The sequence below is a fragment of the Plectropomus leopardus genome, chromosome 7 (genome assembly GCF_026936395.1).
Source record: "Plectropomus leopardus strain MGB_pleo_1.0 chromosome 7, ASM2693639v1, whole genome shotgun sequence".
Lineage (NCBI taxonomy): Eukaryota > Metazoa > Chordata > Actinopteri > Perciformes > Serranidae > Plectropomus > Plectropomus leopardus.
The window spans coordinates 14665542-14681421 of NC_142182.1; the positions used below are offsets into that span (position 1 = coordinate 14665542).

A 15880-nucleotide genomic window follows, 5' to 3' on the forward strand; every position below is an offset into this window, starting at 1 on the left:
AAATCTGTGCGGTGCACTCGAGTGTGTTGAGTCTCGCCGATCAGCCATGTGTTTATTTACTAGTCAGTCCGTGCTCTCTGCTCCTCATCATTCTCAGGCAAGTCTCCCAGTGCCAGCGCCAGCTACTTCTCATCTCCCATAAACTATCGGCAAGGCCAGAGCGATGTAAGGCGGCCATATTTACAGCCCTGAAAGCAATTGGAGGTTAACAATGAGGCCCGGCTGCTGCAGTTTATGAGCTGCTGTAAAATTGCCACTATGATTAAAATCTCCGTCAGGTAAAAGACAATGGTGCAGCCCTTTCTCTCAAGCCTTCCGTGAAATATCTCCTCGCGCTCGTCCTCTCACGCTCTCTTCTCCTCTCATTACCATGAGCTTGTTTGCAGGCCTTTACATTAGCTACCTGGCCTATTACAGCCCACTCTCTTATGTCTGCTATAGGGTTTGGCAATATATTGATATTGTTATATGAGACTTGATATTAGGGCTGTACTCGAATTATGCCAGTCCTATCAGATCCGGCTGTTCAATAGGAATACTCGTCAATCCGTTCAATTTACCCATATAAAGTTTGAACGTGGTTCAGTGTGACATACTGTGTGACAGCTGCATTCATGTAACATAGTAAACAGGCTAACCGCGGTAACGGTGAATTGGCAGTTTGGAACAACATTTTTTGCTGACGCTATTTATAAAACAAAAGCCAGAGACTGTTTCATATTAACTTGCTGTGAGCTGTAAATTCACCACTTCTCAACAGAGGAGAGAAGACGATGCTTTCTCAAAGCCCCAGGATACAGAGCTCTGCCCCTCTTCGTCGCTGCATGCATCTACGCCAAGCCCCCAGGAAGTGTGTCAGGCTCTGATGCAGATTTTACAAAGTGGCTAAAGATGAAATGAAACTGTCTGGGCCGGTCGCGTGATGCCCACTGGCCCAGAAAGACTTACATCCGGAAAGAGACGTCTGTAAATCAGTAATTAATTTCTTTGTTAGCATCAAAACCCCCATGAAACGACTCATTTCACTAAATAGATTTAATCCATCCAGTTCTATAACATTTGGAAATTCTAAAAGAGACGCAAGATTCAATTTTTTAGACCCCCATTCAAGCTAGCGAATCGCTAAACCGGAAGTCAGTCGCTCAGCTGGCCGAAGTTACCCACTCGGGGACACTCAGCCGCGCTCCGCTGTTGTAAGTCTCTAGTGGGCATGCCTTATGGCCCAGTGAATGCAGGTACTCTACACCAATTCTACACCCTGAAAAAGAGCTTTTTTTGCTTCATGCGTCAATGAGCAGCTCCCACAGGAATGAATGAGGTCCTGCCCCCATGGCTTCATCCAGACTTCCTAAAACACATTAATGGCCTACGCAGGCTCCTCCATTCTAAAACCTGAGGACCAGAATGTCCCCAGAGTAAACTGCAAAGCACAGTAACTAGCAAAAACAAAACAAAACGACAGCTAGATTTGAAGTAATCTTGGTCAACTGAGGGGCCTCCCACTGATGATTGAAATCTCCGTCTTTCAACGGACAGCCCTACTTGATGTCGTCTTAGATTTTGGTGTTACCTTTTCCTGGTTTTAACCTGCATTACAGTAAAGGGATGTAATTTTCTGAACTGACCAGACTATTCTGGCTGTTAAATCTTTTGCCTTTGCACATTCAGTCATTATATTTACATTTTTTCCAAAATTTTCCAAAATGCCATCATGTAAATATTTAGTGAAAGCACCAATACTAAACTCTACAATATTGTCCCAAAAATAATATTGAGGTACTTGGTCAAAACTAACAGAATGTTTGATTTTCTCCATTTCACCAAGCGTAGATCAGTCATAGACTGTATAAAATAATAGGCATAGCTACTGTGATGTCACCCAATGGTTTGTGGGTTTCCATTTTGAAGCCTGTAGTTTGTCATTTCTGTCATCACCATCTTGTTTCTTTTAGAGCTAGAAGTGACCATATTTGGACATATTTGGAGCTGTCAATCAAAGCGCCCCCGCCCTCAAAAGGTAAACAGGTGAGATATATAAAAATTCACCCATATCATTGCCATGACTGCTGAAATTAGCTATAGAGACCAAAGGCTGCTGCTTGGTAACAATACATGACAGATTTGTTGACCTGAAAGTTAAAGACATTTTTCCTCTGTGATAATGAATAAAAATGTTTCTTTAGTCTATATTATCAAAAGAATTGTTTTTGCATATAGTAATATCATGATATTATTTTCTTAGTGTGACCATATGAATAACCACCTACCCACCATCAGTGATTGGCAAGCAAAATACCTTTTAACACGTGTGCCTTCATTTATCATTCAATCAATATTAATGATTCCTAGTTTCATCAAACCTGCTCTTCTCTTCTGTCTCTCTTTGTCCCGCGGACTTTTCTGTCTACTGTGAAGCCCCAACCTTCTTCCTTTACCTTCATCATTCTTCCCTGTCATCAGGTACGTGAGATGAAGGGGCAGACCTCCCCAAAGCAATCTGCCTCTGACAGGAAGAGCAGAACACATAATCCACATCCCATCCATATTAACTACACACACACACACACACACACACACACACACACACACGGTAATATGTATGCACCAAATGAGATAAGGACAAACACACACCTGGCTTTACATAACCTTAGAAAAACTGTCAAACAAAGTAGTAACCACCTGGAGGCTCCCCTGGAGGTAGTGCACACACAACCACACACGCGTGCGCCCACACACACACACACACACACACACACACACACACACACACACACACACACACACACACACACACACACACACACACTTTGTGACAGTGTAAATCTTTTGCATGTTTCATCTTGAAAAGCAGGTGGCCAGAGAGATATCCATGTATTTTAAGAAAATAAAAAAAATAAAATAAAACACCCTGAGTCAGTTCCTGTAATTGCCAGCTCTGACACACACTGTCAACTATTTAAGCTGCAATTTCAGTGATTTGCAGGAAATAAAGAAAGGCGCAGAGGCAAACATTTGCTGCTCACTCGCAGCCTTTCATAGAGGCAGAGAGGAATGCAATTACTTCCTCTAAAGACAATCCTGCTCCTAAACTTCTTACCCCTCTTTACTTCAGATTTTTTCTTGTTTCCTCCCATCACCTCATCCTCCCTTTTTGTCTGTCTTCACCTTTACCCTCTCCCATCTTTCTCTACTTCCCTCTAATTTGCTCAGATTAACACCCCCTGTGTTTTCTCTCTATAGCCACCACTTTCTCCATTCATCTGACATCAAACAAGAGAGGCAAAAGACACATTTACAAGGCTTCCACCGTTTTACCGTTACTCAAACCAAGGATACCACTTTGCTCTATCACTTGCACTTTCAGAGAGGATGTAGGAAGCAGAAAGTGTTCAGTCCTTACATTTCCCTGCTGGAAGCCTCTGATGAGTGTTTGTGCCACCCAATTGCAATAAGGTCATTCCACTTTTCCCTTTTAGGCTGTCTATTAATCTTGAGTGCGCGCAGCCTTGAGGGCTTTTCTGTTTGTTTTCATCCATGCAAATTTGGTTTCATTGTATGAAAGTTCTGAAATGGCAGCTTTAGTGAGCTATTAGTGCAGCACAAAACATTAGAGGAGCTTAACAGAGAAGGCAAACAAGGGAGAAGGGCCTCTGTCCCCCTGACCCATATTACAGAACATTAAACACACTAAATCATCTCCCTCTCTCTCTCTCTATCTCTCTCTTTTTCAGACATTTTCTCCCTCAGACACACACACACACACAGACACACACACACACGTCTGGTGTTGAACTAACTTTGGCTAACAGGCCTGGAAACACGGACTGCAGCTTTGGCCTTTGGCACTGACATTTTCTAAGTGAAGGCGCGCTCTCACTGGAATGGCGTCACATCGACAGGAGGTGTCAATTATGTTGCTGTGGATTTCCTCGAGATGTTGGTGCCAAATGAGCAGCAAAGTCTAGAGGGAGATGCGAAGCCTGGTATGCTATGTACACACATATAGAGGCACACACATTCAGAGGTCATGGGACGAAGAGCTGGTGAATGGGCGTCTAAATAATAGATGAAGCGAGATGCAGTTATAGAGCTGAAGAGAAAAGTCTTACGGATGAGCTGTGGTGACGAACACACACACGTACACACCTTTGAAGGATAGGACACAGTGCTTGTTACAAATACAGCAGTGTTATAGATAACCATAAACAGTACTCAGTCTTAAATTCTACAGATCATAAATCCAACTAAGCACCTCCTGCAGCGGGCCAACTCTATCGCCTATATTGTAATTGTGATGATTTAGAGCGTGTTTACCGTCCGAGTATGAACACAGTTCATCTAAGTGATCATTATTTGAAGCAAATCAAATCTACCACAAGTCGTTTAGGGAACAAATGACAAAGTGATGCTATTTAAATTCATAAAAAGCGTGCCATAAACTTTCTGACACGTTTTAGTGACTTCAGCAGAATGCTTACAGTGCAGCCAAAATATTTGAGCCTCAGCGCACAAGACTGACTCATCCTGAGAGCCGCTTTTCATTTGACTGTTACAGAAGAGAAGCCCTAACGCTATCAGGCAGGTTTAGAGTTTAGAGGAGGGCCGCTCAGAAAGAAAAAAAAAAACCTGCAGGCTCCCCTTCACGACTCTTATCTCTTCAAGCACATTTCCTAAAGCCTTCACTTAAATCGATTTTGAAGACGACTGCATTTTATGGAATAAGATATATCGTCTTCCTCTATTCGTTGGTCCCCTCGGCTAGCCAACAGAAATACAGCGATATCGTAACAATTCAGGGTTTTAACTTTGACTGTATTAAGGTCTTCAACTCCTGCAGCCACAGTTTGTGCGTGGCCAAGAACATACTGTATGTTTTGTGTGTTGCATCAGAGTGACGTTATGCTGTGCATGCAGGTCAGAAATATGAGTGACCTTGATGGTATGATACAGTGACACATCTAACAGAGAGACAAACAGTAATGATCAAAATCAACAAAAATGAGATACTTCAGTTCTTAAATAGGTGTTATATATTGATAAAGAAAGAGAAACTCTACTGTTACTGGTTCTTATCTGAATTCATTCCACGTACAGTACAGCAGCTTCTCGGGGACTTGCTTTGTTGAAGGTATAATGATCCTCTCTAGCGGGCAGAGAAGTAAAAGATTTTTATGATAAAAATACCAGTAACTAAATCTGATACATCTCATCTATATCTGTCCCTTGCTCTGCAATGATTTTGGCCTCTTTTATAAATGTTCTACACAGTCACACGTGCCGTGAACATTTAATTACTGCTGTGATTGTCTGCCTTCACAACCCAATTCTTGGGCACTTCAGGTAGTTTTAGAGAAGCCTGAGCCTCCGGCAAGATACCACTTCAAGGTAGACAGCCTGTCAACATGAGTGGCAAGTGCTGGCCTGGAAACCTGGAAGACTGAGGTTGAGGAAGGAGGGACTAATAATAAATTTAATAAATTGCCTTAAGGCCAAAAGATGAGTGTTGGATCTAGAAAGTATTAAAAGATTTGTTTTGTTTCACCAAAGAAGGCAGAAAACAGCCAGATACAATTGAAGTGAGAAAAAAAGAGGTCAAGCACAAGAGTACATTGTGTTTTGACTGTATTTGTATATCAGTTAATCAACATGTCTTATAAATCCAAAAATGGATAAAGTCCCGATGAAATAAAGTCGTCAGAGACTGTGTTTCAAAAGTTATTATTTGAGATCCTTCTGCATAAACAGCGCAGGTGCGCTTCTCGCTCATGTCTGAGAGCCTGTTTATACCTGGTATTAACATGCATTTCAGTGATCTGAACACAAGCGGACAGCCAAGACACATTTCCATTTACACCTGTGTCTGTCATGCACATCCAGCTGACCACTTGTGTTAAGATTTCATTACTGCCTGCATCACCTGCCTTAGAACGTCAAAGGGCCCAATGCGCCATCATGACGTCCACACTCCCACTAGCTTGCCAGTCATGTTAGCAGTTGTATCAGTACAACTGAAGATGTTGTTGTCAACAGAAATCAGTATCTCCTCCAATAGGGTAAAACGATGCATGATCACGCAACACTTCGTCCATCTCAACATAAAAAGGGTTAAGTTATAGGACATTAGCCCCTTATCACCAAAAAAAAAATCCACCATGGCCAGCACTAATGATGTAGTTCTTGTCGGGGATGCATCAGGACACATTAGCACAATATGAAAAATGCGGTTAACAGTTTGAGTGACTGGGTCACAGTGTGTCTTGTTGGTCGTTTACAGCTGTATTTTGTACTGTCCACTTTTGATCAGATCACTCAAGATGCATGTTAATACCGTGTGTAAACGGGTTCTGAAAGTGGTTATTGGGAAGTTTTGGGGGGGTGGTTTAGCAAAAATGCATATGTTTGGCAAGTACAGAGCATACGACTGGATAAATGAGACTTAGATTGTACTGCGCGAGTTGTGTGAGTTATTAAACAAATGTTCGATATAGTTTTGCTGTTGTTAAAAGCAGTCCCAAATGACTTTAATTCATCAAGAAATTTCTCCATTTTTGGATTCCTTGTTCACCGACAAGGCATTAGAGAAATACAAAGTTTTCTTCATGAGCTTAACGTAACTCAAGGTGAGGAATTGATATACAAATGGTCGTTTGTGGGGTGTTCCTTTAAGTCTGGACATACCCGGAGGTTCTGTTTTAAGTGTTGTGTGTAAAAGCAGTTGTGTGTAAAATCAACATTTCCTAACTATATCCTGACAATAATAATATATGTTTCTCTTTATTATCCAATTTAACAGATCAGAATGTAAACATTTGCACTTGGTCGTCAAAGTAGTGGTAGCAGTTAATGTTATGCAAAGATGTTTTGATGAATTTTGATGACTGCTTGTTGGAAGCAACAGGACCTGGCCGTTTCAACACAGTTGGAGCTAATGTGTGGAACCAAAATTGTTGTACTTAACCCTAAAATCCCCCCCACTGTCAGGGGGAATAGCAATTTAAGTGTCAGATTGTCTCAGTGGTTTCCTGCTGCATGTACCAAGTGCTAATGATCTCTGGCAGTGGTCCAAATTCTGTCTCATGCGCTACTTTTTTATATCGCTCTATCTAATTTCACATTTCTCTGCATGAAAACTATCACAGAAATAAAAGCTCGAGGAGGAGGTTAGATTGAATGATGTGTTCACAAAATATTTTGAGCTATTGCATCCCAGAGATGGAAACATTATTCAGATTCAGTGCAGTGGGTGGGGTCACAAGGCTAAACTGTAGAGGGGTTTTAATGAGCAAAAAGAAAAGTTTCACAACAACAAAATCAGATTCTGTAATGTTTCCCCTCCTGTATTACTCAATTCCATAAACACCTTAACATGCATCTAGTTTATGTTGCATCGTCCCTTATCTCTTTCTAATTAGGGAGAGAGGGGACTGTTTCTGTTGGGCACCAGCAGACAGGAGCACTAATCAGTGGGTGCACAGAGAACAGAGCCCTGTGTTTTTGATGATAATTAAGATCCGGACTGTGACTGTGGGAGCCCTGATGAGCTCCTCCACACACACGAGGGATAAACCTCATGGCTGCTTACTCAGAGGGATGTGGGTGTGCAGGGTGTGTGTGTGTTTAGGTTGTGACATTGCATTAATATTCAGTCCACAGTGGTGAGACACAACAGAAGGAAGACAGCAATAATGAAAGACTCACTGCAGCCTCGTCTTCCCTGCTGTCGCTGGTGTCCTCACTCTTGTGGTGGCCGGCTGAGGAGCGAGTGTCCCTCTTGCGGCTGGCGTCCGTCCCCTCCGTCTGTCTCTCTCCATCTGGGCCAAGGTGAAAACATGGACACCGCTCAGAAAGCCACCAAGCACCATTATCATCGCCGCTATTGTCATCATCATACTCATTGTCATCACCCTCATCTCCATTTTAATCATCGCTGTTATTAACATCATTGTCACTCACATCTCTATCATATCTATAGCACAATTAGAATTATGAATATCTTCATTACCATCATCAGCGTGGTCAACAATAATTTTGAGCTATCACTCATTTTTCCTCCTACTGAGACTCTCATGTAATCAAACCCAGATAAAAGTTTCCAGAGGAAAAGGAGATTAAGTGGGAAAAAATGTAATTGGAAAAGCAAAAAGAGACAAGAGAGAATAAAAACTAGTCCGGAGGGGAAATGTGAAGAGTGGGGAGTGAAAATGGAGAAAAAAAGGAAGAGATCGAGAAATGGAGAGACATAAAGAATAGCTTTTCTCACTGCGAAGTGGAGCTGTTAGGATGCTGTCATGCCCCAGATGGATTATGGGAGTTTTGCTGCACAATGATGACAGTTGCCTTGGCCGGGAGAGAACAACCGGAATTTAAATCCACTCATTACAAGTGTGTATGTGTGTGTATGTGTGTGTGCTTGTGTGTGTGTGTGTGTGTGTGTGTGTGTGTGTGTGTGTGTACATTTTCTGTGTGTGTGTGTGTGTGTGTGTGTGTGTGTGTGTGTGTGTGTGTGTGTGTCTGTCACAGAGCATATGGTCAAAATTGCATCCCTCCTTGCTGCCAGCAAAACACACGCACATACAATCACACACATGCTGTCATGGATGATCAAACCGGAGTATAATTCAATACAGAGCAGTAACAGGATATTCAGCACTTTATGAGAGCCTGGTCATTTGGACTTATAAGGAGCGAATGGATACTCAAGATTTCCTATAAGGAGTTTCTACCTCTATGAAGAGTTCATATAAAAAGGTATCCATACTCTATTCACTCCAATTTCTTTTTATTTCTATTGCACAGCATTCAATCCCATTTGGCTGACATGGCTCACGAATGCACAACATTGCAGCAGCTCGGGATTGGCTGCCATAAAAAGTGGCGCCTGTGCCATTGACTCCCCTATAAAAAGCAAGAGGGAGGGGGCTGGGGACTTTATGTGTGTCCCAAATGCATTACAGCGAAAGTGGTTCATTACTGTCTGCTGAGCAGGGGGTGACTGAGGTGTACGCACATGCATAGAGTCACACACACTGAAGGGCGTGCACACACACACACACACACACACACACACACACACACACACACACACACGGGGATGGATTGTGATTAAAAGACAGAATGGGGAGAACGGGTGGCTATAAAGCATAATGAGAGCTAATGGTTTTCCAATATGTCCCCTTAACAAAGAGTCTGAGTGGGCTGAATTAGTTGGGGGGTGGGGGGATGTCTGTGTGTGGCAGAGTCGGGCTGTGCGGAGATTGATGCGGTCAAGGAGAAGAGGAAAGACAGATAGCTTCATGCTCAGTCACGTAAAGCGACAGAGGAAACAGTAGAAAAACAAACCAATTCAAAATAAAACTGTAGCAAAAATGGAGGTTTTTCCTACTGTGCGACTTGCTTTGCATCCCAAGAAAATCTCCAGCAAACATAATCTGCCATGATGATTTGTTTTCCTCATTTGTTTGGATATCATCTTGCCTGTCTCCCTCCATTCCCTTTGCAATTTCACTGATTCCAAAACAACTGTAATAAAAATCTGCTTTGATCTGAAAAAAAAAATCATCTCCTTTTGCTGAATAAATGAAACGGAGGAGAAAATTGCCATTTTCACAAAGCATTCCCCTCAACACTGTCTTTCGCATCTCTTACTCTGATTTTTTTAAGGCTATATTGCATTGTATGTTTTCTGACTCTTGTCTCCCCCAAGACAAAGTGCGCTGAAAAGGTCACCCCAACCCAAAACAAAAAAAAGGAAAGAACACAATACCAAGCAATGGAAGTCGAGAAAGCTTTCAGCGAATGTCATTTCCTTGTCAAACAAGGCCACTTGAACCCCAGGAACCGTGCTGTGAAGACCGTCAGTCCGCAGCTCGACATGGACAGTCTAAGTACGTCCTCCGGGGTCGATCAAAGCTCCACCAGATCAAAGAGCAAACACCAAAGAGTAGCCGTGCTCTACTTCGTCTCACTTCAAGCCTGACTTTCCTGCCATTGTTGTGCCAAAAATAGCAGGACACTTCAAACTTCCAAGTTTTGATCTTACAAGGTAACTAAAACCTCTTTTGTAGACTTCAGTAGTGGCACATGAGTTTTCGGGCTGCTTGTATTTAAATTTTATCCACCTACATGTCAAATGCCACAAAGATATTTAACAAAGGACATGATACTACGATTAAAATATGACAAATTACAAAAAATAAACAACTGGGAAACATAATCGCAAATCCATTTCTTTATGTGTTGCGATTCATTTCTCACTTCATTTTGCTGTTTATTTTTGTTCCTCCGCTGAGTAAACACTGCATGAGTCACTGCATGAGTCAACTGGCAGCACATCTACCCTTAACTGTTTTTCTGAGGCTATTATGAGCAGGCAATGCTCCAGGGAGCCAGGTGAGGCCCCCCTTCACCTCACCTCATTTATGTAAGTCAGTGATCACCTTATACATGAATGAGAGCACAGAACACAAAAAAAAAAAACTCATATCAGTCTTATGTGGAAATAAACCTCACTTGTAAATAATAGGGCCCTCGGTGCATCATATTCACAATGACCTCCACCTATAAATAGTCTGCACTGTACAATAAGGTCATAGAAAGGCGTTGTACTTTGTATGCAAGAGGAATACTCTAGCAGTGGATGGTCAAACTGACAGCCAAATCCATATGAGCTTTCCTTAATGCCTCAATAAATAGAGAAAGATTAACAGCATTAGAGTTTGACAGAAAGAAAACTACCTATGGAAACATCAGCCAGATGACACAAAGCAGTCAACACAATATTGGGAGGAAAGCTTCAACAAAAACATAACTTTTAAATCATCTCTCCTCTTCTCTGATTCCCTCAAGCACTGTCCTCTGAAGTCTGAGGAGAATAATTTTTGAACTTACCTTTCTTGAGAAAAAAAGAATTCTATATTAGCATTAACAGGACAAAATGCATATTTGCTTTCTATGCAAAGCCATAGGAAAATGGCCTTAACAAGAGAAGTGTAACGCGAAAATAACAATATTAAATCATTATGGTTGCATTTAAGTCATGAGTGCCTCATTCACAGAGTCCCTTTGTATGGATAAGTGTATGAAAAATGGGGGAAAAAAGAACATTTCCTGCTAATATATTCCTCTAATAAATTCTTCAACAATCCCAAAAGGAGAAGATAATGAGAATTGCAAAGTACTTGTACTCTGTGTTCATATGTGTATATGTGTGTGTGTGTGTGTGTGTGTGTGTGTGTGTGTGTGTGTGTGTGTGTGTGTGTGTGTGCGTGTGTGAGAGAGAGCACTCGCCTGTGTGTGAGCAAATGTTCAAACAGTCTTTGCCAACATATTGCTCCTCAATACTCCTTAAAACTCTCAAAAGAGAAGTTTATATGTCATACAGAAAGACGTGGTGCTGCAGTTTGAATTAGTCCAAGCAACAACCTCCTGGTCTGAAAAATGAAGCCAATGCTTAAGTGCCAAAAACCGTAGTTCCATAAATAGCCACTTGAGGCTGGCTCCTAAAGCAAGTCAGTACTCATACACTCCTATGTTAAAATGTCCAACTTTAAAGAAGAAATAAACATGTTCATAGCCTGGTACAGAGAAAGGTTTTGGTGTATATTGCTAACTTTATCATTCATGACCACTGCACTTTGTTGGATTATTATATAACTTGCCAATCTGCATGTTGTTAATGCTTAAAGTTATGCATAATTAAGGATGTGCCCACTTTTTGACAGGATGTCTGTGAGGCATCACAACAGTATATGAGTCAGATCTATTCTCCCCTCCTCCTGTCATCCAAATATGGTCACTTGTAGCTCAAAAATTCCCGGATGGCGACAGCAAAAATGGCTTTTGAGGCCAAAATCCACTGGGTGACATTCCATTATTTTTATACAGTTTATCAATGAGTCATAAAGATTGTCCCCTGATGGCACGAAGTAGAGGTACGGTGAATCAATCAAAACACAGAAGTGGTGAATCAGCCATTCAAACCTACAGACCTTGGTCCTATTATCCTGCACTGGGGCTGTTGTGCTCCTAAGTAACCAGCATGCTGTGCTTTCACTTACTCACCAATACAAAGTTAAAAAGGACTGAAAGAACCGGATTCAGAGCAGCAGCCAGGCAGCAAGGTAAGTCTGACGCCCGTGGCAAACTGCAACGAGTCAGGAGTCAGTCCCCGTCCCTGGACTGTGATGGGACTTCCTCGAGCCTCCATGGAGGCTCTAATGAAGTAATGAAGAGCAGACTGGCAGGTTAATGGAAGCCAATCGACTACGAGCTCCACCACCCGCAGGAGACCAGGCAGAATACTAATCATTTAGGGAGCCTCCTCTCTTATGTTCTGTCCTAATCTGTTCATGTCCTCTGGTCCTAAAACTACAGCACTATTTACAGATTAGATGGCAGAAAGCAACTTCTATAACCTCCAGAGGACACAGACAGAGACCAGTATTTGGAGTGTTAGGTCTGTCGCAGAGTATATTAAAAACCACAATAAACAGTCTTATCTAAGGTTGATGTGAGTGCAATCTGTAGATAAAGGCAAGGATTTGGGGGAACTTTCTGCGGCTTCCTCTACTTTTGAGAAATGAGTAATAACTTCACCTTGTCTGGCTGTCCTTTTAAAACTAATGATATTCTAAACTCTATAGCTTTCAGCGAACTGCAGCTGTCAGAGCTCTCATCTCCGCTATACGAGCGCCAATTGATATGTACGTGTGTGTTTCAGTGGTTTTGTGCGTATATGCATACAGTATATGCATGTGTGTGTGCGCGTTGTATCTCGGTGTCTCGTTTTATCTTCAAACAAGACTGACAACAAGCACCCGGTTTCAGTGCAAGGCGGTGCTCCACTGTATGTTAAGTGATAGACAGAATGGTGATACAGCAGAATGCTAATCGCAGAATCAAAGAAGTGAGCGCAGCAGGAGCTACAAGAGCAGCGACGAAGGGCAGTTAGAAGAGAAAAGAAGAGAAAATTGAACATTACAGAACAGATCAATAAAACTGAAGTGGTTAAGTGGGAGGACTTTAGTTTGAGCCATAGATTGTATATAAAGATGGATAACATGACAGCTCCCTCAAAGTGAAGCTTAAACATCTGGATCGCCCCCTGGTGCCTGGCTGCAGTATAGGTCATAAAGCCCACCCTCTTCATGAATGGGACAAGGGCCAAATTAAAATCTCAAAGTACATGCCAAATACATTTTCCCGAAAATGATTTCTGTCACTGAAGGTTGTTCTAATCACCCTGATGTTTGTTCAAGTGATTGTTTCTCTATTAAGTTTGGTTTTAATGAGTTATATATTAAATTCTACAATGTCTGACAGAGTGAGCCAATCCGTGCACTTGCTTTCAATGGGGCTGCTCACGATTGGTCAGACAGGTGTTTTGGTGGGAACACCCCCACCTCAGAGATTGCTACATCGCAGACTTCGGCTCCAAATGACGTCACCAGCACAGGATGGCAGCGGCTGTATCTGGGATGTTTTAGCCTCACTTAAGCATACCGGGGGCCAGGTGGGGGCGCATCGTCCATCTTTATACAGACCCTGGTTTGAACCTAAGTGACCTATGTGAGATCCACTCATACCAAATTAGTTAATAATGATCTGTTTGGGAGCCCTCGGAATCTGTTCCATATTACAGCCCTCGGATAAACAGGGGAGATAATAGCACACAGTCAAACACAGCAGCTCACAGCGGTTACGCCACTGATCATTATCCCAGAGTTATCTCAAAAGTGGTTCCGACATGGTCTCCTTTGAAAAGGCGCACTCGAGGACACTCAATATTCAACAGTTGGTTCAAGGACTAGCAACAGAACAAAGCAGGGGAAAAGTTGCGTCATGGTTACAGACACACATTAAAATGTTTAGAAGACGGTCAAAAATCTATTTGTTGTCATGGTTGACATTCAAAGTACATATCTAAAGGGCTGCAACTATCACATATTTTCAAGTCTATCATAATGTACCCTATTTTAAATATATAAAATAGTGCCTAAAACAAGTTTTTCAGAGTAGAAAGTGATGATTGTTTCATCTAACCGACCTTCCCAGTCTAAACCCTCCAAAAATATAAAACAGAATGAAGTAGAGGATCCTCACATGCTTGAAGCTTGACACATAAAACCTTTATTATTTTTTTACAATAAGCGTGATGTCTTATAAAGGTCGCATGTGTAGGCTTTAGGGGCAGAGCTGTGGAAAGGTATATAATATTCATAACAACATTTTCATTCGATTTTAGTCACTGAAAATTAATTGTTTTGTTTTTGTTACCTTAGAATGAGTCGTTTATATATCTACATGAAAAGTGGGTCCTCGCCTTCTTTGTTCATACAACATAGAAAAATTAATGGATAGAGCCACTGCAATGTCACCCACTGGTTTGTGGACTCCCATTTTGAAGCCTCAAGTCTGGCATTTCAGCTTTTGCCATCTTGGTTTTTGGAAGCCGAAGTCGCCATATTTAGGGGAGAGGCTGACACTGTGCAGGAGCAAGGGGCAAAACTGGCTGAGAAGGCAAGTACACTATGACGTAATTTTGAGCCTCAATAAAAAGTATAAGGGGAATTTGTATAGAAATTGTCATGAGGGGGTAAATATGCTATAGAGATCAAAACAGTTCTTTTTGTAGCAGGCTGTTAACGTCTTAATTTCTGCTGAAAAGTTGGGCATTTTACCATCAGTGTCTATGGGGATTGACTGGTTTTTGTAGCCAGCTTCAAGTGGCTATTCAAAGAACTGCACTTCCATACTGGCTTCATTTTTCGACCCAGATGTTACCGCTTATTAGACAGTAGCCCAGACTGGATGTTTTGTCAATTTAAAAAAAAAAGATTGTTGATTATTATCCTGATGACTGACTTATTTAATAAAATACATTTTATATGTGCTATTGTTATTGGGAAGTGATTGATTTTTGGAAAAAAAAAAATGAAATGGAAGTACTATAAATGTTTTCAAATGGTGCTGGAAATTTTTTGATCTTCTCTGACTCAACAGTATGTTTCACTTGCATCTGATTCTTTAGCTTTGGTTTTGTACTAGCCCTTTATTCAATCTCATCCCAAAGATGTTTTATTGGATTGAGTCCCACAGACTGTGCAGGCAAGTGGAGAACACTGAGGTCATTTGTCATTTCTGTAAGTATTTTGAGATTATAAAGAGGGTAGTCGTGACACTATCCTTGTCGGAGGTAGCCATGTGAAAAAGGATTACTGGTCAGCAACAATGTTTTAGTAGACTCTGGCATTCAAATGAAGGGTATGTGGTATCATGGGGCCTAATTTGTGCAAGAAAATACTCCCACACAGCTACCACAAGGCTGTTTCTTTGACACAAGGCTGGGCCGATGGATGACTTCATACTGTTTACTTTAAATTTTTACCCTGCTGCCAGCATGTCGCACCCAAAATCAAGACTAGGTAGAGTATTCCCACTGTCTGGCCATTATAGTTCGTTGATCAGGTGACTGCTGCGGCTTTAGGCCGATGTTTTGGATAACGAAACTGTGCCCCAGCTTGGTCTTTTGCAGTTGCTGCCTCGAGGTTTGATGAACTTAATTCACACATGCCCTTCTGTTGCACTGAGTCGTTGCATACTGGCCTGCCTGTGAGCCACCTGCCCCTGACCTTCCTCACTGTCAAGGGGTTTTTGCCTGCTTAAATGCAGCAAACTGCACGTTTTCTATTTTCTTAAATCCCAGGAGGCCAACTGTGATGCTGGAACAATAACCTCTGGCTCTGCAACGACCATACTTCAATCAAAGTTGCCTTGCTTACGCTGCTTGCCTATTCTCATTTGTGGTTTAAAGTGAACTTGACCTTGTCGCGTCACACTGATTGCCTGTTCGGTGGAGTTGGCTGTTTGCATCAGTGAGCAA

The 15880-nt window shown here is 41.8% G+C and overlaps 1 protein-coding gene across 1 annotated transcript in view; it reads right to left on the reverse strand.

Moving 5' to 3' along the window:
- The window catches only part of b4galnt4a (beta-1,4-N-acetyl-galactosaminyltransferase 4a), a 165271-nt gene that overhangs the window by 104638 nt on the left and 44753 nt on the right, over nucleotides 1-15880 (reverse strand). Inside the window, exon 2 of the mRNA XM_042495373.2 lies at nucleotides 7699-7811. Coding sequence (XP_042351307.2) covers nucleotides 7699-7811 — 113 coding nt within the window. The remainder of the gene's footprint in view (nucleotides 1-7698; nucleotides 7812-15880) is intronic.